This window comes from Phodopus roborovskii, unplaced genomic scaffold (assembly GCF_943737965.1).
Source record: "Phodopus roborovskii unplaced genomic scaffold, PHOROB, whole genome shotgun sequence".
NCBI classification, from domain to species: Eukaryota; Metazoa; Chordata; class Mammalia; order Rodentia; family Cricetidae; genus Phodopus; species Phodopus roborovskii.
Window position 1 is genome coordinate 20,398,339 of NW_026126517.1, and position 25,020 is coordinate 20,423,358.

The 25,020-nt window shown below is 38.5% G+C and overlaps 1 protein-coding gene across 5 annotated transcripts in view; it reads right to left on the reverse strand.

The window, feature by feature from the left end:
• Arhgef12 (Rho guanine nucleotide exchange factor 12) overlaps nucleotides 1–25,020 on the reverse strand; it is a 126,920-nt gene that overhangs the window by 22,197 nt on the left and 79,703 nt on the right. For 4 of the 5 annotated variants that reach the window (XM_051197187.1, XM_051197183.1, XM_051197184.1 and 1 more), the window contains 16 exons: nucleotides 24,201–24,341; nucleotides 18,890–18,964; nucleotides 16,955–17,047; nucleotides 14,781–14,891; nucleotides 14,452–14,550; nucleotides 10,451–10,493; nucleotides 10,050–10,155; nucleotides 9,348–9,485; nucleotides 8,781–8,813; nucleotides 8,417–8,531; nucleotides 7,522–7,627; nucleotides 5,798–6,010; nucleotides 2,847–2,979; nucleotides 2,523–2,558; nucleotides 1,845–1,999; nucleotides 406–552 (listed from right to left, as the gene is read on the reverse strand). In XM_051197187.1, the coding sequence (XP_051053144.1) occupies nucleotides 406–552; nucleotides 1,845–1,999; nucleotides 2,523–2,558; nucleotides 2,847–2,979; nucleotides 5,798–6,010; nucleotides 7,522–7,627; nucleotides 8,417–8,531; nucleotides 8,781–8,813; nucleotides 9,348–9,485; nucleotides 10,050–10,155; nucleotides 10,451–10,493; nucleotides 14,452–14,550; nucleotides 14,781–14,891; nucleotides 16,955–17,047; nucleotides 18,890–18,964; nucleotides 24,201–24,341 (1,744 nt within the window). The remainder of the gene's footprint in view (nucleotides 1–405; nucleotides 553–1,844; nucleotides 2,000–2,522; nucleotides 2,559–2,846; nucleotides 2,980–5,797; nucleotides 6,011–7,521; nucleotides 7,628–8,416; nucleotides 8,532–8,780; nucleotides 8,814–9,347; nucleotides 9,486–10,049; nucleotides 10,156–10,450; nucleotides 10,494–14,451; nucleotides 14,551–14,780; nucleotides 14,892–16,954; nucleotides 17,048–18,889; nucleotides 18,965–24,200; nucleotides 24,342–25,020) is intronic. The other variant, XM_051197185.1, reaches the window with a different exon arrangement.

The following is a 25,020-nucleotide window of genomic DNA, read 5'->3' on the forward strand; positions in this document are numbered from 1 at the left end:
CTATGTTGGTTATAGGAAAAAGATTTAGTCAAAGATCTGATCATCTTTCTTTGTATGATGTTTTCACATACAATGTCAGATATGCAAAAAAATTATACTGGGCGGTGGTGGTGCATGCCTTTAATCCTAGTGCCTGGGAGGCAGAAGCAGATGGATCTCTGTGAGTTTGAGGCCAGCCTGATCTACAGAGTGAGTTCCAGGGCAAACACCAAAGCAATGCAAAGAAACCCTGTCTCAAAAAAAAAAAAAAAAAAAAAAAAAAAAAAAAAAAAAACAACAACAAAAAATACAAAACAAAACAAAATTTATACTCAATTATTTGTAATGTATTATAGAGGTGCCTTTACATGGTCATAATCTTTACTAGAAATGTAAACACAATGATCACAAGTCAATTTTTCTTACCATGAAGTTGAAGAATATCTTCCAAATTTGAAAAAATCTTGCGTAGTTCTGAAGGTGATAGAATTCCTTCTCTGGACACTCGTTGATAGAACACTTGGTCAAGAACCTTCAGTGTTCGGACATGAGCTCTTTCAGTGTAGAACAATTCTAGACAGGAAGGGGAAAGGAGGCACAGAATGTTGCTTTATTTAGACTAATTTCCAGTAACCAAATATAGTATTTCATTGTTATTAGGCAGCAAATGCATTATATTAATAAATTATTTAATATTTAGAAAGGATGTCTCCAAAAATCATACTGATTCCATGAAATTTTCCTACACAACAGACTAATGAACAATATCATCAAAACTATTTTATATTTAAGTTAATTAACAGTTACCCCCAAATCATCCATTTACAATATGAACTTATCATACCAGAATATAGTAAATTCTAGTAACATACAGCCTTAAGCATTCTTTAGAAGTAATGGTAGATTTCATTTTCTATATTTACCCATAAAAACCTCATTTCTGGAGTAATACTACAACTAGCTGAATGTCATCAAAGATAAGATATTTACTGAAATCAAATCACAGGTATGGCAGAGGGTACAGCATATGTGTCACATTCTTGTTACATACATGTTAGGGTAACTATGCTGTCAACTTGCCACAACTTAGAATCATCTGGGAAAGAATCTTAATTGAGTAAATGTAACAGGTGGGTCTGTAGGTGTATCTGGGATGGGGTTGTCTTGTTAAAAGATGTAAGAAGACCCAACACATCATGGGCAGCACTATTCCCAGGAGACCTGGAGCCATATTGGGCAGGAGAAGGTTAGATGAGAGCAAGTGGGAGGACATAGGAGCATCATTCCCTATGCTTCACTGTATACATGATGAGACTGGCTGCTTTGAGTTCCTGCTTCAATTCTCCCTCAATAATGGCCTATAACCTGGAATTCAAAGCCAATTAACTCTTTCCCCTGTCACTTTTCATTGGAGTATTTGTTACAGCAAAGTAAATGAAACAATATCAGGAACTAAAGAGCACTGCATGTGGATGATCTAAATCCTTCTTTTGCTCTCATTACTCATCAGCTGTGGCTTAACTAATCTCCTAAATTTAGCTTACTCTTGATAATCTATGCCTACAACATTACTTCAAGGTAGTTCAAGGCTAGTGTCCTACTGACCATTTTCAAGTTCCAGACCTATAATGTTATGGATCTTCAGTATCCTGAAAGCTAAACACTCTTTCCTTTTAGATTATTAACTACAAATTATATGCTTGTACTGCTTATCTTTAAAGGGTCAAGAAAAATCCATCTAGTTTAATTTTGTCTTTGTGTAAAACAAAAGGCCAATAGAAAACAAAGCAAATTCAAATGCTTAGAGATGTGCTTCATTCTGGAAATCCCAATGTATACGGCTATCAACAGATGATTACAATTACCATTAATCACTTCCTGTCTTTTGATCTCAGAAGGTTTCAGTCCCAGTAACACCTCTCTACTAACAAGCTGCTGCCAGTTGGGTGGATCCGTCTCCAGGTCATTTTCAAACTGCTCATCCTCACTCTGACTTTCTCCAAAGGCGATGCTGTCAAACCTAATAAAAACAAGCAAACAAACAGATGGCAAATTCTGTTTGAGGGCTTCAAGTGGACAATGGGAGACTCACAAACCTTTTGTGCATGTCCATGTGGACATGGATGCACATATATTTGTGTGCACGTGCATATGGAGGCCATAGTTGACTTTAGGTATCTCCCTTGGCTGTTCTTTACTTCATTCGTTTTGACATGGTCTTGTCATGCCTGGCTTTTTACATGAGTACTGGGCATCTAAACTGAGGTCCTCACACTTGTGGGGCAAACACTTTACCAAGTAAATTATCACCCAGTCCCATGAATGTGGACTTCTGCATCTGATCAGTGCTGAACCTAACACAGCCTCCTCTCTTACACATAGTTTGTTTCCAGTGTACATTTGTATGCATCTGTCACATGACCTGGGATACTAAGGGTTCCCTTTACACTCACAGACGATGTAGAGGGCTTCTTTTCCCTTAAGACTACGCCTTTAGAGAGGAAAAGCTCTATTTAAATAAAAGCTACTTAAGATGTACTTACTTTCGGAAGGGTTTTGGAGTTCCATGTTCTGTTACCCTAGAACAAAAGGGGATAAAGAATCATAGGAGAGCAAAATGTAGGTCAAGAAAGGCATATCCAAAATACTCCAAACTGAGTTAAATCCCAATAATTGGATAAGTAGTTCATCCATACACAGGAGTTATTTAACAACAACAACAAAAAAAAAAAGTAGGATTTAATATTTGCTACAAACCAAAACATTCTATGAGAGAAAGTGCTGCCAGATACAAAAAATAATATTCAAGGCACTTTAAGCAATGCACAATGCTCTCTAGGTGTGTGGGTTTATATCTCTGAGATTACCTCTCTACTTCACATTCCTCCTCCTGCACTTGATCTAACGAAGGAGGTGGGAAGTCAAAAACAGTATTAGAGACACGAGGTGTGCTGTCCAAGCAGTCTCCAGGCACCGATACTTCTCCAACTTGTTTTGATCCTAAAAGGACAAAACTCAGTCACTAACTATTTAAAATAAAACAGCAACATCAACAACCAAAAAACCCTGAATCAATTCCTGGAAGAACTTCAACCTAATTCATAGCCACATTCTAATTAAATAGGCTAGTTGGAATCAAGAAAATTAATACACAAAACTCTTAAATGAACTAAAACATAAATGGCTAAAGTTTTTAAAAATGTTTATTTACTTATATTTTATGTATGAGTGCTCTGCATGTATATCGCAAGCCAGAGAAGACATCAGATCCTATTATAGATGGTTGTGACCCAATATGTGGGAGCTTAGAATTGAATTCAGGACCTCTGGAAGAGCAGCCAGTGCTCTTAAAACCTCTGAGCCACCTCTCCAGCCCCCCAGAAAAACTTTATTTTGAAAGACTATGTAGTCCTTGCCTGACCTTGAATTCTCAGAGATCTGCCAGCTTCTGCCTCCCGAGAACTGGGATTAAAGGCGTGTGCCACCATCATTTTTTAAACTACCCTCTAAAAACCAATTTAAGAGCTGGTGAGGTGGTACAGTAGTAGGTAAAGGTGCTCACCCCACACACCTGATGGCCTGAGTTTAATCCTTGTAATTTACAATGAAGGAGAATCCCGACTTTTGCAAATTCTCTGACTTCCACACACACACCCTTTACCTCTGAACTATTGCCTATTGGTAGATTCTGGGAGAGGTGAAATCATTGTCTTTAAGTGTACAACTTCTGCTGAGCTCCCTAGGCTCTAACAACTCTAAACCCATGGTCATGCAGATGGCTGTGGTTAAGCTTTTGAGTCATAAAACAAAATGAACAGACATGAAGAGAGATGTAGAGAGGGGAGATGGGAGGGAGGGAGGAAGTGAGAGTGGTCAGTATGCAAGGCATACATAATAAAATAAAATTAATGAAAATTAACTTTAAAACATCAAGGCAAGGCAAGGTACCATGTCAGCTGGGAAAACTGATAAGGAGCAGCCTCCTCATGCTGTCTTCTCATGTCTAATAACAACCCTAAGAGCTAAGCAATTCCAAATAACACTTTCTCTGGATTTATTACCTGTACATAGAATCTCTTTCTGTAGGGATTCTACTCATATTTCTGTCCCTCCCAATTTTGATAGTATCCAAAAAAATCCAAATATGGATCCATTTTACTTCATCAAGGAGAATGTCAACTCTCTTGTTTGTCAGGCTACGGATTTAGAACCCATATACTTCCTTGTGGTATTCTTACATCTCTGACCTGTGGTCACAATGAAATATCTATTTTGTACTTTGCCTAGTAGGATGATTCTAAGTGTCTGAAAACCAATCAAGTATAATCAAGTATGTTTGCAATACTATGACCATACACATATTGTCAAATACAATCTATAACATACATGCATATTGTTTCTGTCAGGTTAAGAAATGTGTCATCAGGTTAAGAAATGTGTTGTCAGGTTAAGAAGTGTATTGGTTTTCTTACTGTCCCCAATTATGCAACTCCTTGACCACTTAAAACAGAGTGCTTATTATACTGAATTTTACACTCCATCAACTGCTTCATGATCTTCATACTTGCCTTGTTTCCTTGTTTAATTAAAAACATTTTTTTACATTTACTGTGTGTGTGTGTGTGTGTGTGTGTGTGTGTGTACGTGTGCATATCAGAGGACAACTTGCAGAAGCTTCTCTTAATCAACCACTTGGGGGCTATGGATCAAGCTTGGGTGGTCAGGCTGGATGACAAGCACCTTATCTACTGAGCCATCTTACCAGCCCTCATCTGTTAGTGAGATAGGGTCTTACTATGTAATTCAAACTGGCATCCAACTTGCAACCCATATCCCAAGTTCTGGGAGTAGATCCATGTGCCACCCTATCCAGGTTGCTTCATGTTTCAAATATGATTTACTTTCTTAGACAATTGTTTTTCTTTCACTCCTAAATCTTTTCTTTTTTTTTTTTTCTTTTCTTTTCTTTTCTTTTTTTTTTTTTTTTGGTCTTTTAAAAAAATATGTATTATTTATTTATGCCGGTTCCCTATCTGCATATATGACTTTATGCCAGAAGAGGGCATCAGATTCTACTATAAATGGTTGTGAGCCACCTTGTGGGTGCTGGGAATTGAACTGAGGACCTCTGAAGGAGCAACCAGTGCTCTCAACCACTGAGCCATCTCTCCTGCCTTTGAGACAGGGTTTCTCTGCATTGCTTTGAAGCTTGTCCTGGAACTAGCTCTGTAGACCAGGCTGGATTCAAACTCACAGAGATATACCTGCCTCTGCCTCTGTCTCCTTAGTGCTGGGATTAAAGGCATGTGCCACCAATGCCCAGCCTAAATCTTTTCTTTTATAAGCAAAGTAATATAATTTTATCAAGACTCATTTGTTTTTCTCCTGCTGCTACCTCATACTACCAACTGCTTAAAAATCCTATTTTGCTTTGTGTGTGTAGTATATGAGTGAATGGGTGTTTTTATGTGTACTTGTGTGTGGAGACTACAGAACAATATAGGGTATCTTCCTTGATAGTTCTCCACCTTTTATTTTTGAGGCAGGATCTCTCAATGAGCCAAGAGATTACCTACTGGCTAGACTGGCTGGCTAGTGAGTTCAGTGAATGTAGTTTTGGGATTTTTTTTTTTTTTTTAAACTGCAAACTTTTATTCAGCCTATGTACATTATGGACACTAGAATACTAAAATATTTAAATCAAAGTAAGCTGGGATTCAGTTTTAATTAAAATACTCTGTCTCTCCATTGTTTGCTCAGTGTGTTTGCATCCAAATCTTGATCCCAAGTTAGGCTGAACTACTACAACAAGACTCACCTGTATCATTCTCTTTCCCTCCCTCTTGGGAAAGAGCAGCCCCTGAAGTGACAGAGGATACAGTACTGGCAGGCAGGTATCCAGTATCTGTCCCTTCATTGGCTAATCCACTCTGACGCAGCTTGGCAGGGTCCTGAGGCTCAGGACTCACAGATGAGGGTGCAGATAAGTGCTTCGGGTGGCGTAGTTTCTGTATCTCCATGGCCCTGCCAACTGAACAGAAAGCAATGGTTAGCAGCCCATGTTGCAAAATAGCTTAGAGGAGGGAAAGGGCTAGATAAAAATATCTGAAAAAGTGTCTGCAATTATTACACACAGCAAGGGACAGACACAAGAAGAGTAGGAGATAGAAAGATGGGGAGATGAATGAAGGAATAGGGGAAATTGGAAGGAGAGAGTAGGTGAGAAAAATTAAGAGGGATGGAGCAGGGGAATAAAGAATGTAAAGAGGATAGAGAGAACAGTAGTGGTGAAGGCAGAGAGAATGCTGGGAGGCAGAGATAGACTTTCACCCGTAAAAATGAAGATGCAGCCTTGATCTGAGTGCTTAATAAGCTCCACTCCCCTTCCCCCTACTTCACAATGTCATCATAACATGTCAAAGGTCATCCTGCTCACTGCTCTAGTTCATACCAGGTACTTTCAGAAACTTCAGACTCAGGAAGCTTTCTGCTACCTTACACATCCTCACATGGCTCTGTAAACCCAAAATTTAAGTTCATCCTCTGAACTCTTTCTTCACCCCAAGAAATCAGTGGTGAAATCCTCCATCTTTTTTCCCTCTCTCTGAAGACTTTCTCCACCTGTCATAACTTCCCAACCTGTGCTACTGGCATTTGCATAGGGACCCTCATAGTCTGGAGATATGGCATCACTGCTCCTCAACCATACTGTCATCCCAGCACACCAGGATCTCCAAATGTGGAAACACCTCAGATGAAAAGCACAGCACACACTGGCTACTTCCCCACATTTCTACCTCTGCTGCAGTCCTGTCTAGTGATCTCCTATCTCTCTGTGGATGGAGGTGGCAGGATATCAGGAAAAACACAGTGGAGAGGCCAAAAATATACAAGTACAGAGCCAATAACATTAAGTGCAAACAAATTACACATTTATGGTTGAGCAATCCATGACCAGTGTGTGTGTGTGACCCCATCCATATGTTCAGGTCTGAATGTCTCTGGGTACCATTTCATTCTTCAGTCAAGGTCCATGCTCCTTTTTTGAGAGAGTAAGTAGGCCAGGCTAGCAGGTCAGGGATCCATCTGTCTCTGGTTCCCCACTTGTGGGATTACAGATACAAGCCACCTAGGTACTTTTTTTCCCTCAACATGGGTTCTGCAGAACTAGCTCCCTAGCTCCCTGGCCTGAAACACACACACACATACATACACACATACACATACTCTCTCTCTCTCTCTCTCTTTCTCTCTCCCTCCCTCCTCCCCATCTCTCTTTTAATTTAGACAATATAACTTGAATGCATGTGTGTAAAACCAGAGGTAGCAGGAAGTCATGACAGTAATGTGATGGTGCACTGTCACTGATGAAGATCTTTACAATTAATACAGCAACATGGAGCCACTTAGTTCAGAAACTGCACTGGAGGGAAGCCAAGCACAGTGGGGTATCAGAAACATTATCTCAGAGCAGCTGCCTCCTGCAATGCATCTTGGCCCAGTAAGTGAAGGCAGGGAACAATGTCTCAAGCTTCAACATACTTGCACTGTTGTCATGGCGGCTTGGTCTCCTTGGGGGTCCCAAAATGCTGGGGAATCCTCTTCGCTTCCCTTTTTCTTCACCCTCTCTATCTTTCTTCATGCTTTGCTAAATTTGAGGTACAATTACAATAAGATAAGAGACATCAAATGGTAGGTTTTGTTGTTGTTGCTTTCAAATACAGCAACATGATTCTAATGCTTGGTTAGTTGACAGGAGCTGGTGAAATACAAATAAAAGCACCAATGGAGCTTGGCAAGCCATATGTGAACCTCAAACTCAATATGCCTCATTTTTTTTATTTTTTTATCTTTTGGTTTGAGACTGCATCTGATGTAGTCTGGCTGGTCTTAAGCTTATAAGTCAAAGCTGAATCCTTACAGCCCTGCAACTACCATATTCAGCTTTCAAAACTTTTCAATAGAAGCAATATTCTTACAAAAAAAAAATAGATACATAGATAGATAAATAAATAAATGAGTAAGTTTACCAGAAGCTTGTTGACAAAAATTTACATCATTTGTTCATCAATTTGCCACTTTCATAACATATGAAGGCATCATGCTAAAAACTGGGGACACAGCAATAAAGAACATGCTGGCCTTCATAGATCTTAACAATCTAACAACCACTAAATAAAACTAACCAATTATAAAATGAGGCAGGCACCCTGAGGCATAAGGCACTATGTTATAGATAGCAGGCATGCAAACTCTTCAATTATCTGATGCTAATAAGCTTATATATGTGTTTCACTAGATTACTATTTAGTTATTTTATGAGGGGCCAAGTTAGACCTATTACAATGCTTAGTGCTAATGTGTTGGATTAGTAAACATTGTGTCCAAATGTGAAGAAGTAGCATGGCAGCCCACTCTATTATTTTCACAGTCTTACCTTGATCTTTGGAAGGAACCCAATCCGACCCCGCTTGTGCTCCAAGTTTCGAGGTTCTTTCACTTTTACTCCCAGATGTTTCATGTACATGAGAATAACATACTGCATTGTGGAACTGGAGGAGAAATGATTAAGTAAAATAAGAGTTCTGATGTCAGACTAAAGAAATCAAATGATTTCTAGAGCCCCAATGTTGGAAATTAAGACAGAAACTAAACTGTATACAGAAAGTGATTCTAACCATGACACTAGAGTGCTAGCCAAATAAAATACAGGCCACCAGAGGGAGCCAACAACCAGCATAAGTTAAAAGAAAGTGTCATTTAAGACAGAAAATAGCTCTAATGGGGAAACATTCTATTACCTCCTTTCTTCTTCCACAGCCTGAGCAGTCATCCTAAAACAAAAATATTTTAAGATTAAAATATATACATCTGAATATGATCTATAACTCAGTGTCAGAATGCTTGCCTAGCAGGGTACAAGGCCCTGGATTCAATCCCCAATAACTATCAAAAAGATCAAAGAAATACATTTAATCAGGGATTTGCTATTAAGCTCAGACACCTGGAACAACAGAAAAGATCTAAATGCTTTGGGCCCAAGCTACATCTAGAATAAAATACTGACAGAACTCTAATCCCTAAAGGACCCACACAATTTCATAGTCATGTTAGTAGTTTAGCATGTTTTATAGCAACAAGTATTTCCAAAGCCTGTGAAAGTGTTCACCTGACTTTAATCAGTGATAACAAGTTTGGAGTTACTCATTAACCAACACTCAGAAAAAAGAAGGCAAGAACTTTAAATTACCTTGGAAAAAAAGTCTGTTATGACAAACAGTTCTACATGTAGAATCTGATGGGCCTGTTATATATGCTCAAAGAGTCCATCAAGCAAAATTAGCATTCTACACAGTTCTCTGACTTACAACACTTCTTCAATTTTGGTAACGATCTGTTCCGCACATGCTCGCTCCTTCTCCAGAGTTACCCGGTCCTTGTCTCTCTCTGCATCAAGTTTAGTCAGCTCACTCTCAGCCAAGGTCAGTCCCATGCTACGTTTCTGTCTAAGAGGGTTAGGGGGGAAAAATCTCAGTTAGCAGAGAACAAATGATGTCCCTCTAGTTGTCTAGACAGTCCTAGATGCAAGTTTCTAGGGACAGGTAGAATGTCATGTTTCCTCCTTGTGATCTAGTCAGGTGTGGTTCTAGTGGTAGTAGATGCAAAAGACACATTTTTTGGAAGGAACTCACTTAGCACAGACATAGACTGAACTTTACTCCCGAAAGGGTATGAATGGAGACTTGCCTCTCATCTAGCCCTTTGACTTCAGGTACCTATTATATTTGATAACAGGGATAAGACTATATGGTTTACCTAGTGATGGATGAAATATTTCATATGTAACTTTTTTCTATCAACTTTTCTTCTTGTTTGCTTTTTGTCTTTTTGTTTTTTTGAAACAGGGTCTCTCTGTGTAACAACCCTAGCTGTCCTGCAACTCTCTGTAGACTAGGCTGGCCTTGAACTCACAGAGATCCGCTTGCCTCTGTCTCTTCAGTGCTGGGATTTAAAGCATGCACCACCACCACCCAGCAACCCTATCAAGTTTTGTGTAACGCCAAACTTACCGAAAATCCTCCAAGTGCCTCTGAACTTCAGGGTGGACTCTCTCCTGCATAGTTTGAATGTAGTGCCGATGAAGATCCTCAGGAATAAGCTCGGGTCTTCTCTTTTCTGCACAAAAAAAAAGGAAGTAGGTGATCTAAACATATATTCTATGTGACCTGACCCTGACAACATATCGACATTATACAGTACAAAATGAACTTAATACACCAGAGAAGTTATTTAGTACAGTTAACACACTTCCCATCAGATTTCAGATTTCATCTTTTCAATGTATTAGGTTCTCTATCTGCTGTGATTTATGTGGTTAAATCAGTCTAAACTGGCTAACAAATAAAACAATGAAACTGAGACATTTCTGTGGAGATATTAATCTTCTGGGACATGAACGCTCCAAACTTACCTAGATCTGCTGAGATTTCCTCAGGAACAGAAACTTTCAGGTGCTGAAACAGATCGCAAAGGAAAGTTAAAACACTGCAGACTTGTGAGATATACAGAAGAACATATATAACTTATGCTTAAAGGTGTATTTCATAACCAACATCACTTGTCTCATAGAAACAAACTCTTGCCCAGAGTTCTACTATGAAGGAATAATTAGTCATTTACTAGACTACAAAACAAATGCTTCAGTATTACTTCAAATAAATATCTGACATTGGCTTACTAGAAACACTGGCCAATATAATCAATTATACATTATTTTAAAAATACAAGTAAAACCTAAACCTGTATATTACACAGGAAAAAACTGACATGTGTAAGCATGATTTTCATTTCTGAATCTAAATCTCATCCAAAGATCACGCTATTCTCTTAAATTTTCTTAGGTGAAATTTTAGAAATCTTAAGGTATACTCCCAATGAGGGAGTACTGGATGGCAAATTGAGTTTTTGAATCTTAAAATCTCTAGTAATCATCTGTAGTTTCTGCTGTGGAACTAAGACAACCATCAACATCTTCAGATTAACTTATTTCCATGCAGGGATTCTCCCAGTAAGCATGTAGACTTTAGTTACACTGTCATACTGCAATGTTCTTCACCCAACAATGTGACAGAAAATCTTATTAACTTGTATTCAGAGGAAGTATCTTAAATCTTATACTTATTTTGTACTGAACACCCATTAAAGTCACATACTTCCTAAATGTAAATAATTCCTATAAAGATCTGAAGTTTAAATTTGAAAATAAGTCAGTGTTAAATTATTATGAGATCCTTACAGTATTTATTTTCGTATGTGTATGTGATGTGTGCACATGTGTATGGGTGAGTATGCTTGTACAGGCATGAATCTGGGAAGGCAGGTATTAGATAGTCCCTCTATCATTCTCTAACTTATTGAAGAAGGGTCTCTCATTGAACCTGGTACTTGCTGATTCCCCTGGATTTACTGGCTGGAGAGTCCCTGGGATCCTTGTTTCCCCTTCCTTCCCTCTTAGCTCTAGGATTACAAATGCACACAGTCATGCCTGGCCTTTCATGTGGGTGCAAACATCTAATTCAGGTACTTTTACTTGCACAACAAGCACTTTACCCACTGAGTGAGCCATCTCTCTGGCTCCTTATGTGCACTTTTAAGAAGAGTGATATGGGAAGACATATTCATGCATGTCTGTAATCCCAACCCTTGGGAATCATATGGGAGAATCTGGAGCCTAAGGCCTGCCTGGACTATAGTAACACTGTTTTAAAGAAAAGAACAAAGACATGAGAAACAGAAAAAAAAAAAAAAAAAAGAAAAGAAAAGAAAAGAAAAGCAGTTTTAGCACAAGTGAAAAAAAAAAGTACAAGAGGGGTGGTAATGTAGCTCAGCAGTAGAGCCTTTCTTGGCTTACCAAGACAAGGATTTAATTCCCAGCTCCACAAAAAAATAAAATAATGGATGAAATAATTATGATTTGTCACATAAAAGAAGAATCAGCACATTAATATTTATTCTTCTTATACTTTAATGCTAACATAGATCATGAGTAGTAAATGAGCAGGTACACAGTATGATGGAAGTAGGTAATAATATCTGGTTATTTTCTTTCTCTACACTATACCAGCAGATCTCAACCTGTGGGTCATGACTCTAGGGGGTGGGGTGGGGGTTGGAACAACTCTTTCACGGGGTTACATATCAGATATTTAGCATATCAGATATCTATATTATGATTCATAACAGTATCAAAATTATAGTTATCAAGTAGCAACAAATGTAATTTTACAGCTGCAGCATTAGGAAGGTTGAGGACCTCTGCTTTATACTCTTTTCAGGAAAACAATAGGGTCATGGCTAGGCTGGAAAGATAGCTCAGTGGTTAAGAGCACTTGCTGATCTTACAAAGAATCAGAGTTCAGTTAAGAGTCTGATCCTCTCTTCTGGCATCCACAGTCACCAATACACAGTTGTTGCATACTCACACAGACAACAAACATACAGGTAAATAAAAATCAGTAAAATAAAAAGCAAAGTCTTCAGTTGAGAAAATCCTAGGAAAAGAAGTAATGGAGATTAGAGAAGTCTGAAGCAGTCATCTAAGAAAACAGCAAATGGGGGAGGACAAAGGCTGGAAACGTGACAGTGTTTGCCTAGCACTCATGAAGCCATAGGTTGTCATCCCTGAACCTCATAAAACCAGATATGGTAGCACATGCCTTAATCCCTGCAACTGGGAAATAGAGGCAAGAGAGTAAGTCTAAGGTCATCTTCAGTGGCATACTGAATTCATGGCTGGCCTGAAACCCTGTGCAAAAATAAAGGGGTAAGGGATGACTAGAAAGATGGTTTGTACAGATGAGTGTTTGCTATGTAGGCAGGAGGACCCGAAGACCTAAACTCAGGTCTTCAGCACCCACATAAAAGCAGGGCATGGGGCCGGAGAAATGGCTTATTGATTAAGAACACTGGCTGACCTTCCAAAGGAGCCAGGTTCAATTCCCAGCACCCCCATGGCAGCTCACACCTGTCTGTAACTCTAAGATCTGACAGACATACATGCAGGTAAAATACTAATGCAAATGAAATAAAAAGAAATTATTAAAAAAAAAAAAAAGCACATGGTAGTGTGGCTGTAATCTAGCAATAAGGAGGTAGACACAAGAGGATCCCTGGAGTACACTGGTTGATTAATCTAACTGAATCTTAGTGAGCTGAGATTCCGTGACAAACCTGTCACAAAGAATAAGGTAGTAAGCCAGGGACATGGGTAAACAGGTAAGGTACTTGCCACCAAACCTGAAACCAGATTTCAACCCCTGAGACCCACACAGTGGAAGAACTGATTCCTGCAGGTAGCCCTCTGACTTCCATGCCCACATATTAGCACAAGTGTGCTTCCCCACATCCCCACATCAATAAATGTAATTATGTTAAAAATAAGGTGCAAAGCAATAGCGAAAGACACCTGATATTGACTTCTGGCCTCCACACGTACATGCAGATGTACACACACAACACAAAGGAAACAATTTTATTTTAAGATCAACTAAACAAAAAAAAGTGAAGGGATAAGGGCAAGCAACAAGACTATCCAAGGAAGTATTAAGGGCTATTATTTACCCTTACTTAGTAATGCTAATGATAAAATTTAGCTTAAAAATAAAAGACTTAAAAAATGAAAAACTTTACTAGCTGTGTGTGCGCGCGTGTGTGTGAGCACACACACAATGAGACCCCTGGCCAGCAAACCCCCAGGACCATTCTGTCTCCGCCTATGCATATGGATGCTGGGGATCAACTCAGGTCTTCCCAGCAAGCCCTTTACTCACTGAGCCACTTTCCCTAGCACTGGTGTTAGTAAAGCAAAGTACTGCTAGCACTGATTTCAGTGTGTGACCTCTTCCACCACTGTTAAATTTGTGTCTCTAATGTTCAAGGGGGCCACTCAGAATTCAACTATCCAAGCATTATATTTTGGGTCCTAACATATATGTTGATCATTTATATTATCTTTTTATTCCCCACTCTAATTGTGAACATATAAATGTCCAAATATAAATACACACACACACACACACACACACATATTCCCTAAAATCAATTAAGAATGCATATTCCCAAAAGTAATTTAGAAATTATTTTTAAGCCAACCAAACATAATCAAGAACTGAGATAATGCCGGGTGGTGATGACTCACGCCTTTAATCCTAGCTCTAGGGAGGCAATGGCAGGGGGATCTCTGTGAGTACGAGGCCAGCCTGGTCTACAGAGAGAGTTCCAGGACAGGCTCTAAAGCAATATAAAGAAACCCTATCTCAAGAAAGAAAACAAAACAAAACAACAACAAAAACAAACAAACAAAAAAGAGCTAAGATATTATATGGATATCCAAAAGCATGATACACTTCAACAGCATGGCCAGGGGACAGGAAATCAGGGCCACTAAGGCAACAGATGCACTGAAACACTTACTGCAGATCGGTCCAGGAAGAACTGATGAAACTCAAGGAAGACACGTCGAGTCTCCTTGGAGTTGGTCTGCTTATACAGGTCTGAATAGAGATAACAGAGCTGTCATGGGGAAAGAAATGGAAAAGACAGAGTGAAAAAAAAAAAAAAAAAAAGAAAAGAAAGAAAACCACAAAAGGGTACTCATTGAATTAATAACATTTGAAGTGTCCTGCATGCCTATCCTTATATGTTTAGAAAACAGGTCTGTCTACTCATTTACAGATGCAAAGTTTCCCAACATAAGAATCACTGTGTAGAACCTGAGTCAGGTGAACTATAAAGTATATTACCAATGTTGCAGGGTCAAACTGTGAAACTACATGGTGTAAGAAAACAGCCAAGTGAGCTGGGCGCGATTTCAGCAGTTCAATGCTCTGGAAACAGCTGCACTGCCCATTGATCTAGAAGAAGAAATGATCTTTAATCAGTAACTGATAACAAAATTAACGCTGTACTGTAAGACCAACTGTTGCCACCAGAATCTCCCTTTGGCCTCCAGTTATACTTCTGGCCTAGAATGTCCCCCACAGGCTCTCATGGTGAGGGCTGAGTTCCCACCTGGAGATGCAGCTGGGAAGTAGCCTAGGTGAGGACAGAGGTCACTGCAGAGAGCCTTTGAAGAGTCTATTTCATCGTGGGTCCCTTCCTGTTTCTGTCTCTGTCTTTCCCTTTTTACATTTCCTGGGTTTTTTATTTTTTTTTTTGTTTGTTTGTTTGTTTTTATTTTTGTTTAACCTGTCTTTCTCTGGATTTTGTCTTGCTATGTACCTTGGCTGGTCTGAACTCTCATTGCCACCCAAGCTAATAAATTTGGAGTCCTGCCTCTGTCTCCCAAGTGCTGGACTTATAAAAGTGCTTAAGGCTTATTTTGTTTGTTTGTTTGTTTGTTTTAAATAAAACTTCAGACACAAGAGCTAGAGAAATGACTCTGCAGTTAAGAGCAATGGCTTTCCTGCAGAAGACCTAGGTTTGGTTCCCAACATGCACGTAGTGACTCACAATAGTCTATTAACTCCAATTCCAAGGGCTCTGGAGCCTTCTTCTGGCCTCTGCAGGTACTAAGCACACACAAACACATATTCAGGCCAAACACTCATATACAATAAAATGAAAGTAAGTATATGGCACACATCTATTGTAATCCCAGCACTCCTACAGTCAGGTGGGAAGAGACAGAATGTAGAGAACTGGCCAGAAATGCACAGGCAACACAGCAGCAGAAGCAGTAAGAGACTGCCTCACAACAGTGTGAGGAGAGGCCCAACCCCCAAAAGTTCTCTCTGACCTGCATATGTGTGCTGTGTCATATGACCACATGTGGATACACATTTCCACATGCATACGTAATACTAAATAAATCCTAAATAAAATTAAAAATGATACTATGTCATGATTGTTTGGGAGTCCTTTTAGTAATGCAAGGCCAGTTTAATACTCTAATACTAATCAATGCAATCTGTCTTATTAGGAGAGTACATCAGAAAAAAAATTAAGAAAATGAATCATCCTAAGTCATTCAACAAAATTCAACATTCAGTCAAGATTTAAAGAAGCAAAGAAAGAAGAAAACTCTCATTAAGCTTGGACTATTCTTCAGTTTACACCCTTTAGCCTAATCAGGGACATCTACAGAAACACCTGTCAGTTAGCATGCACAAGCACAAAGGACTGAGCACTCTCTGCCTAAGGGGGCTTTATATGGCAAGGGTGTCTCCAAAACAACTAGCCTCCTGTGGAGGTCCAATCGGCACAGAAAAGCAAGAACAAGAAACAAAAGACAGAAGGAAACAAAACCATGTCTCTGAAGAAACAATGTGAATATCCTATAAAAAGTATGGAAATATTTTTGTTAATGAAAATAAACTGAGACAGGATCTCAACACAGGCTAGCTTCAAACTCATGATCCTCTTGCCTCTTAGGGGCTCCAAAAACTTCTTTGAAAAACTACTAAAGAGTGAGAATGGTGGAACATACCAGTAATCCCAGCACTTGGGAGACAAAGGAAAGGAGATGGCGGAGGTTCAAGGTCATCCTCAGCTACACTGAGCATTTCAGGCCAGCCTGGGCTACATGAGACACTGCCTCAAAAATCTTCCTAATATAAAAATTCCTAAAATTAGCCATTGAATTTAGCAAGACCACAGGGTAGAAAGACAAGAAGTAGGCTAATCATATTCCTTCTATCAATGAATAACTGGAATTTGTAAAGTTTGTTTTAAGTATCATATTCAGTAACATTCCACCTCCAAAATAAAATGAAACATGTGAGTACTCCTAAAATGACCCCATCTCTGCAGTCTGCAGAGTTAATTTCTACTGTTCAAAGCTAAAATAAGCAACTGACCCACGTTGCTTTGAAGATTTAGCTTCATAACAAGTTTTATTTCAACTTCCAAAGATTGTTCATCAAGTCAGACATCTCAGAAAGATGATGATTTAGTATTTTCAAACAAGTGCCATCACCTGCTCATGTTCAGTACCAAAATCATCATCCTCTGCTCCAATAATATGGGGTGCTCCGCGGGTGGAGGGACTGCCGATGAGCGATTGTGTGTCCTGGTGACATCAGAGAAGAGCAACAGAAAAACAATCTGATGATCAAAGGCAAAGACAGAATACAACCAAGGTTCTGGAGAGAAGTGGCTCACTGGCTATGGTGGCTGACATCTGTAAGTAAGACACTAGGTAAAACAAACACATGCATGACTCACTTCATCAATGGAGTTCCTTTTTATTATCTTCTTTGAAGTGCTTTATTTTCAAAATATCTGTTCTCAAACGTTCAAAGTCAAATGTCCACAAGAACACTGGCTTCTCTTTCCCGGGACAGGAAAGGGGGGGGAGGGGGAAATGGGGGCCAACATTTCCCTAGGACTAGTAAACCATCTTTGCCCACTACACACCTTTGGTTGCAGGAGTCCTAACGTTTTTAATGTTTCACTCACATACTTATGCCTGGTAATGAAACTGGGCTACATCTTTTTTCTTTTTTGTGATATCAGGAATGAAACACAGGGCCTTGGTCATGCCAGGCAAGGGTCTGACAATGGTCCATAACCCAATCCCTATTATATCTCTACATTTTAAAATTTGCTTTTATTTTCTTTAACTGCAAATTTTTAATGTTTTAAAGACTACATGAAAACAATAGATATTTGTTTTCAACAAGGATCAAATTTTCACTGTATAACTTCATTAATGTCTCTTGACTATTCAAAAGATGTTGTTAATAATATAATATCACAAAATTCTGTTAAGTCTTTTACAATAACATTTCAAGTACATTTATTAAAAAGTAAAATCATGGGGTTAGAAAGATAACTCAGCAGAGGGCCTTGGTTCAGGTTTTGTACCAACATGGTGGTTTACAACCACCAATTCCAAGGTGATCTGATGCCCTCTTCTGGCCGCTGCAGGCACTGCACACATATGTACAGGCAAAACATCCAAACATTTAAAATACCAAATAAAATCATAATGCTAAAGCATCCAGTTGAGAATATGTAAAATCCAGGGCCACTGAGAAATCAGCAGGTAAATGCACTTGCCACACATCCTAGAACGTGAGTGGAAAGCAAGGTGGAAGGGCAGAACTGACTCCACAGCATGTATGTACACAATAAAAATGAGCAATTATTTTTAAGTTGTATTAAAGAGTTTGACAATCCAGCAATTTTACCTCTAAGTAGGTACCCAAAAGGACTGAAAGCATCACAGTGGTGCATGAATGAGCACATACATGGGAGAGGTTTAAATTTCTTATGTCTACATATTACATTCTGTTTAATATATGCACCGAGAGAATAAGGGAGAAGGGTATTATTCAGTCTTAAAAGAGAAAAAAAATTCTGGCATATGCTACAAGGACAAATTTGAAGAGATTACACTATTTGATGTAAGTCAATCACAAAAGAAAAATATACTATGACTGTGTTCATGTGAACAGGTCAAGTAGTCCACTCATATAAATAGAATGTATGGTGACTGCCAGAGAACACATGGATTGAACATTTAATGGGCCAAATTTCAGTTGAGGAAGAAAAAATATTCTGGAGACATAAAGTGGTAGTTGTGAAACAATATGAATGCTCTTTTTTTTTTTTTTACATTTTAAAAGCAGTTAATAGTAAATTTTATGACATATGCCATAACAACACCCTAATAATGCTATGGACTACTTTTCTACTTATTCAAATCTTTCCTAAGTTCTAATAAACTTGTTTTATTTGGGTTTTGTTTGGCCCCACATCCTCTGTCCCAGAACAGCACACGAGATCCTCCTAGCACAGCTCAACTGTGATCACTTGCCCGTAAATGCTCACGCTATATCCACTCCCCAAACATGCAAACTGAAAAGAAAAGGCAAAGACAACCATACCACATGGATGTCATACTCACAATGTCCTGCATCCCTTCACTTTTCTCCGGGGCTTCCTCTAGATAACTTCTTTCTTTTAGACTACTCTTGGGACTCTGATGAAAAGAGAATACATTTCATTTCAGTAAGCAACAAATGAAAATGAGTAAGGGGAAAGTTCTGTGTTTCATATGTGTATTTAAAACTAAGTATCCTACTTCTTATTTCTACCTCTAGTTTGTTGCTTCTTCTCTTAGCTTTTCCATTTAATTCTGAAAATAATATAGAACCAATGAAACTGTGTCACCTAACCTTCAGCCTGGGAGAACCTACCTTGTTCACCTATTATTTCAAATAAAACTCTAACTTTATCATCTTTCTTAGCCTCTGCCTTATCCAACTATATCTACCTCTCTCCCAGTGACCAAAATCAGATCATTCATTAGAACTGATGGCTCACATTGGCACTTATGAGTTCAGAAATATTACAGCCACAGTCACACAACCCTCCCTGCTCATTTGGAATATAGACACTCTGGGAAAAAAATCAAAAAGAAGTATTTATCCTGCATGCAATGTAGTCATGTCCTCAAACAGAATATCCCTCCTGAAGGAAACAAGAAGACTAAGGAGGCTCAAAAAACTAAGAAGAAATTTACAGCCTTCGGAGGCCAATGTGTGAGGATAATATCAGAAAAAAAACCCAAAAAAACAAAAAACAAAAAACAAAACAAAACAAAACAAAAAAAAAAAATTGCTGGGACACAGGCATAACTCTTTGTGATGTCTCTGCTTGCTTGCCGTGCAGAGGACTGCCACAATGCAGGTTTCTTGAGTCATCAACCAGGCAGGGATAGGCTTCTTTGGTGATGCAACTGCCTGACTCACTCAATGTCCTGTAAGCAGACTCAGTAAACTGATTCACTAAGCAGCTCTCCTGGGGACTCATATCTGGTTGTCACTGCATTTGCTCTGTGTAGAGTGAATAGAAACAATGTACATAGGAAAAGTATCACAATGTTGCATCTTCTATGCAAGCTACATTTTAGGATGAACTAATAGCTAATAAAGGGAAGTCTTTACAGCTACTAAATAAAGAAAAGAGACAAATTATGCTTTTGAAACCCTAATAAAGAATCTATGCATTTTGATCCTGAGAGGGATGAAAAAAAATTATACTACAGAATGATGGGGAACTTTACAATGAAAATAAAATCAAGCATTAACACTTTAAACAACCTCTCACCTCCTGGTGTGTCAGGATGAGAGGCACCCAGTACAACCCATGAATTGTTCTCAACAGACAATAACTATCACACCATAATCTGATCGAGACTCTAGATCTAATTAGAAGTTTTCAAGAAACAAAGATAAGGGAACAAGTATAAAACACCATAAAAAAGACAAAAAGTGGGCTGTTTAAATGGACATATGACTTTTTTTTTTTTCCAAACAAAACATATCAAAAGAAGAAGGGAAGAAAAGAGAGGGAAGGGGAGGGGGAAATTACATATCATCCAAAGGCTATAAAGATCTTGCCTGGCTCTTGACTCAAAACAGGATTAAGGATGTATCAATGGGGGACTCTAGCATCACACCCTTGGGTTTGATCCCCAGCATCACAAATTTAAATAAGCAAAATACAAAAAGATCCGTTTAAGGAAATTTCAGTAATCAAACTACATGTCAGGAAAATACAATTCATAAAGTTTGATAATATTAAAGTTCTATTTTAGAGCATCACATCTCTTAAAGACACATTAATGAAATAGTCTTAGATGCAAGGAATTGGAGTCACAGGCAACAGGTTTGAGTGGAAACTGGATTATGAGGGTGTGATGAAGTCATTATGCTCTCTATTTTAAAATATACCTGATAATTTTTTCATATTTACTAAAATTTTATTATGAAAAAACTTGCAAATAAGAAAACCATATAGCAAGATCAATCCGAACCAGAGTCCATCCATCTCAATGAACTTCTATACACTTAGAGTAGCCATTATGAAGAAATTTTCAAAATAAATAAGAAATAAAAACAGGGGGCTGGAGAGATGTCTCAAAGGTTAAGAGCACTGGCTGCACTTCCAGAGGACCTAAGTTCAATTTCTGACAACCACATAATTTGGTCCATGACCACCTTTGATGCGATCTGGTGCCCTCTTCTGACATGCAAGCAAAACAAAGTATACACAACGAATAAATAAATCTTTAAAACAAACAAACAAACAAAAAAAGCAAAAACAAAAACAGGAACAGATACTCTGAACTGTAGATGATGTGTGGGTCACTTCTGAGGAAACTGGCCTGTGACATTCTTTTAAGCCTTTACCAAACTGAGCAACAGTGGGATTTTATAAAACTGAGAAGAGGGCTGAGGAGATGACTCATTAACTATAAAGACATAGGTAATTGTCCCCAAGGCCCAGCCCAGCAGCCACGTAAAGGCTGAGAAGAGATTACTGTAACCCTGGTCCTAAAAGGCAAGACAGACAGATCCTGGGAGCTCAGTGGCTGGTCAGATTAACGAGCTGGTAAGATATAGGTTCAGTGAAAGAATTGTCTCAAAAAGTAAGGTGGATGCCAACAGAAGACAGACCTGATTTCTGGCTTTCTTTTGTACACACATGCACACATGCATATGTGTTCCTACCAGACAGACACACACAGAGAAAACATATTTTAAAAACCAAAAATGCTAACTTAAAAAAGACTGATCCCTCCAAACTACTGCAGTATAGTTCAAAAGAATATGAAAATCCATAAGTTGCTTTTAGCCTCAACGTGTCAGTTTGAATTAAACAAATTTGTGGGAATTAAACAAGAGTTTTATGGGTTCAGTGGGTTAACTCTGAACTGAACTACATCATTTGTAAGGGTTTTCACAATATTTATTTATTTGGTCCTAGTTTCTTTAAATGCTACTTAAGATACTGTGAGAATAAAAAGAGTATCTCTGGAACGAATAGGCATTCACTAATTGGTAATTGTCAACCATTCAACATACATCTTTTAAATTCTTATTAAGCTAGTCTCCTTTTCTTACAGACACCTCCATCTCTTTATTCCAATTTGTTTCCTACAATGACTTTCTGATGGTGCTTCTTGTCTATACATACATAATAAAGCCTAAACATTTACTCAACTTGACACAAGCTAGAGTCATCTGAGAGAAAGGAACCTTGATTGAGAAAATGCCTTCATGAGATCAGGCTGCAGGCAAGTAAGTCTATAGGGCATTTTCTTAATTAGTGATTGATAGGGGAGGTCCCAGGCCATTGTAAGTAGTATCTTCCCTAAACTAGTAGTTCTTGGTTCTATAAGAAAGAAGGCTGAGCAAGCTATGAATGAGCAAATCAGTAAACAACACTCCACCCCTTCCATATTCTCTGCATCAGCTCCTGCCTCCAGGTTCCTACCCTGTTTGAGTTCCTGTCCTGACTTCCTTTGATAATGAACAATGACGTGGAAATATAAGCCAAATAAACTCTTTCCTCCCCAACTTGCCTTTTGGTCACAATGTTTCAACACAGCAAGAGTAGTAATCCTAACTAGGACACTATTTATTCTAATTCTTACCAATTACATGTCAGAATTAATTTGTTGTGATGCCTAACTCTACACTCATCAATTAACTCCATTTTATAAAGCTGTATCTGAAAAGCACAGACTGTGACTGTAACATTTCCTTAAATACAAAATAAAACTCCAACTTCTCAACCATATCACTGTTCTGAATTCCCACACTCTGAAAATGTAACAGATAATAATACAGAGGGCAGAGAAACAGTACTGCACCACAAGCCAGAGAGCAGATGGTTTTTAAGCAGAGCAGCTCAGACAGGCAGGGAAAGCACTCACACCTGCCTCCAGTCTGTCTCATACACAAGCCTGATAGTCCAAGTGGCTTTAAACTTTCACCCTCTTAAAAAAAAAAATGTCATGTCCTCATGTGTCAGTGCCTTTGTGTATATTTTTGAGGATCAATCCTGTGGAGCTAGGTGGAGGCAAATCACTTACTGCACAACCTCCCTTTGGTCTCATATTTTTCTTTTGTAAAGTAACAGCAGTAATGTTTCATAAAGATGTTTTCAGACTAACATTAAAAATGTTTAAATTTATCAGCATTGTGTTATAATACTTGACTAATATTAGCTATAGGTTTTCTTGAACAATTGAACTTTTAAAATCCTGTCATCACCATCTTTCAGGGGTAAAAAAAAAAAAAGAAAGAAAGAAAGAAAGAAAGAAAGAAAAAGAAAAAAAGTTCTCAGATTTTCCTTGCTTGAGAAATCAAACCAGTGAGCCAAGCCTCAAAGGTAATAGTAGACCCCATGGTCCCAGTTCCCCCTCATCTTAACAATGCAGAAACATTACACTACTCTCCAGCACTCTTGGGTACACAAGTCAGGAGTTGTAACATCTCCTCTACACACAATGGGCACTAATGTCCTGTGCTCGTCTTAGAAACAGTCACAATTCACTAACTTAATTCCATAGCCCACAGAAACTAAATACTACCTCCAACTATGACCTCCTCGTCCTTAGAATAGATGATGCCCTATTTCTACAACTATCACCATATACTATCTATAATATAATGTTGCATAAGCAATGCTGAGAGCCTTTTTTATCTTTATAATCTTTTTTTTTTTTTTTTTTTTTTTTTTTTTTTAGAGTTTCACGATGAAACCCTGGATAGCCTGGAATTCTCGGAATTCTCAAACTCACAGAGATCCTCCTGCCTGCGCCTTCCAAATGCTAAGATTAAAGCTTATGTGCTACTGTACTTGGCCTGGTTTAGCTTTTAATAATTATGAAACTATGGCTCTCTTGCATATTCAATCTAACATGTTTTTATAAGCACACACCCATATTCATCTGGTAGTCGCTGTGTGAATCAGGACGGAGCTGTCAGTAAAGCCAGGCAGTAGCTGGAGTCTAACAGGGAAAAGCCAGGCAGGGCAAAGGCTGCTTCTCTTAGTAATGGCAAAGTGCCTCATGATTCAAGACTGAGTCACTCTGACCACAACTGGAATATTGACATGCTCTTAAAGATACCAACAGTTGGCCTCTCGTTTGAGCAAAAATTCGCAGGCATTAGCTTCTCAATGCACAAACAAGAAGCCTGCTGGGAAATTCCATCCCTACAAGAAACACTCAGCAATGAATGACTGAGGGAAAAAGTGACCTCTGGAATTAAAAGTTCACATATAGCAGTGTTCAAAACTTCTGTTTATCAAATTGCCACATAAAAACCTTTACTATAAAAGACAATATTTTAATACATATAACTTGAGAAAGAGTGTGAGGAGAGTGTGAGAAGATACAGGTTAAGAAGATCAACGCTCACATCCGCATTGTCACTGCTAGGCCTGGAAGCCTCTCCACTGCTCCCATCCGTCCTGAACAGGCCATCTCCAGGATCTGGTTCTGCCTCGCTGACTGTTAGGGTGTCACCTAACGGCCTGGAGGGTGCAATTACAGTGCCATCCTAAAACAGATTAAAGAATCACACACAGACACAGTCATAGAAGAGAATGGTGACTACTGATGGCATAAGTAAACAGTGGCAATACCTTCTACATGGATGCAGCTAAGGTAAAAATACTTAAAGTAAAAAACAAATAATGTGAATAACCATAAAGATAGGGAAAGCCATATTGTAACATAGAAGTCCCAACAGCAAATAACATCATAAACATAAGTACAAGAGAATTAACTTACATTATTTAGATTATCTGCCCATTAGTAAAGACTATTACACTGCTTCTATTTAAATGCCTTCCACTGCTTCTGAGTTTCATTAAATGTCCAATATTTGAACACATGCTATAACAGTAAATTACTGAAACTATATTTTTACTGTTCATATCTGTTAAATACATTGTTTTTGTTAGTAATAAAAACACAAAGGGTTCCTAATATAGCTCAATGGTACAGCTTGACTAGTATTCATGAGGTAACTGGTTCAATTTCCAGAACTACCAAATATGTATGTATGAGCACATGCATACACATGTATAAATACACATACAGATACCATTACTAGAGCATAATAATCAAAATGAAAAGAAATGTGCTGTGGAATAATCCTTTTATACATTGTGAAGATTTGTCACTTGGATCATTTTTATAAAGAGCTGACTGACCAGTAGCCAGGTAGGAATTAG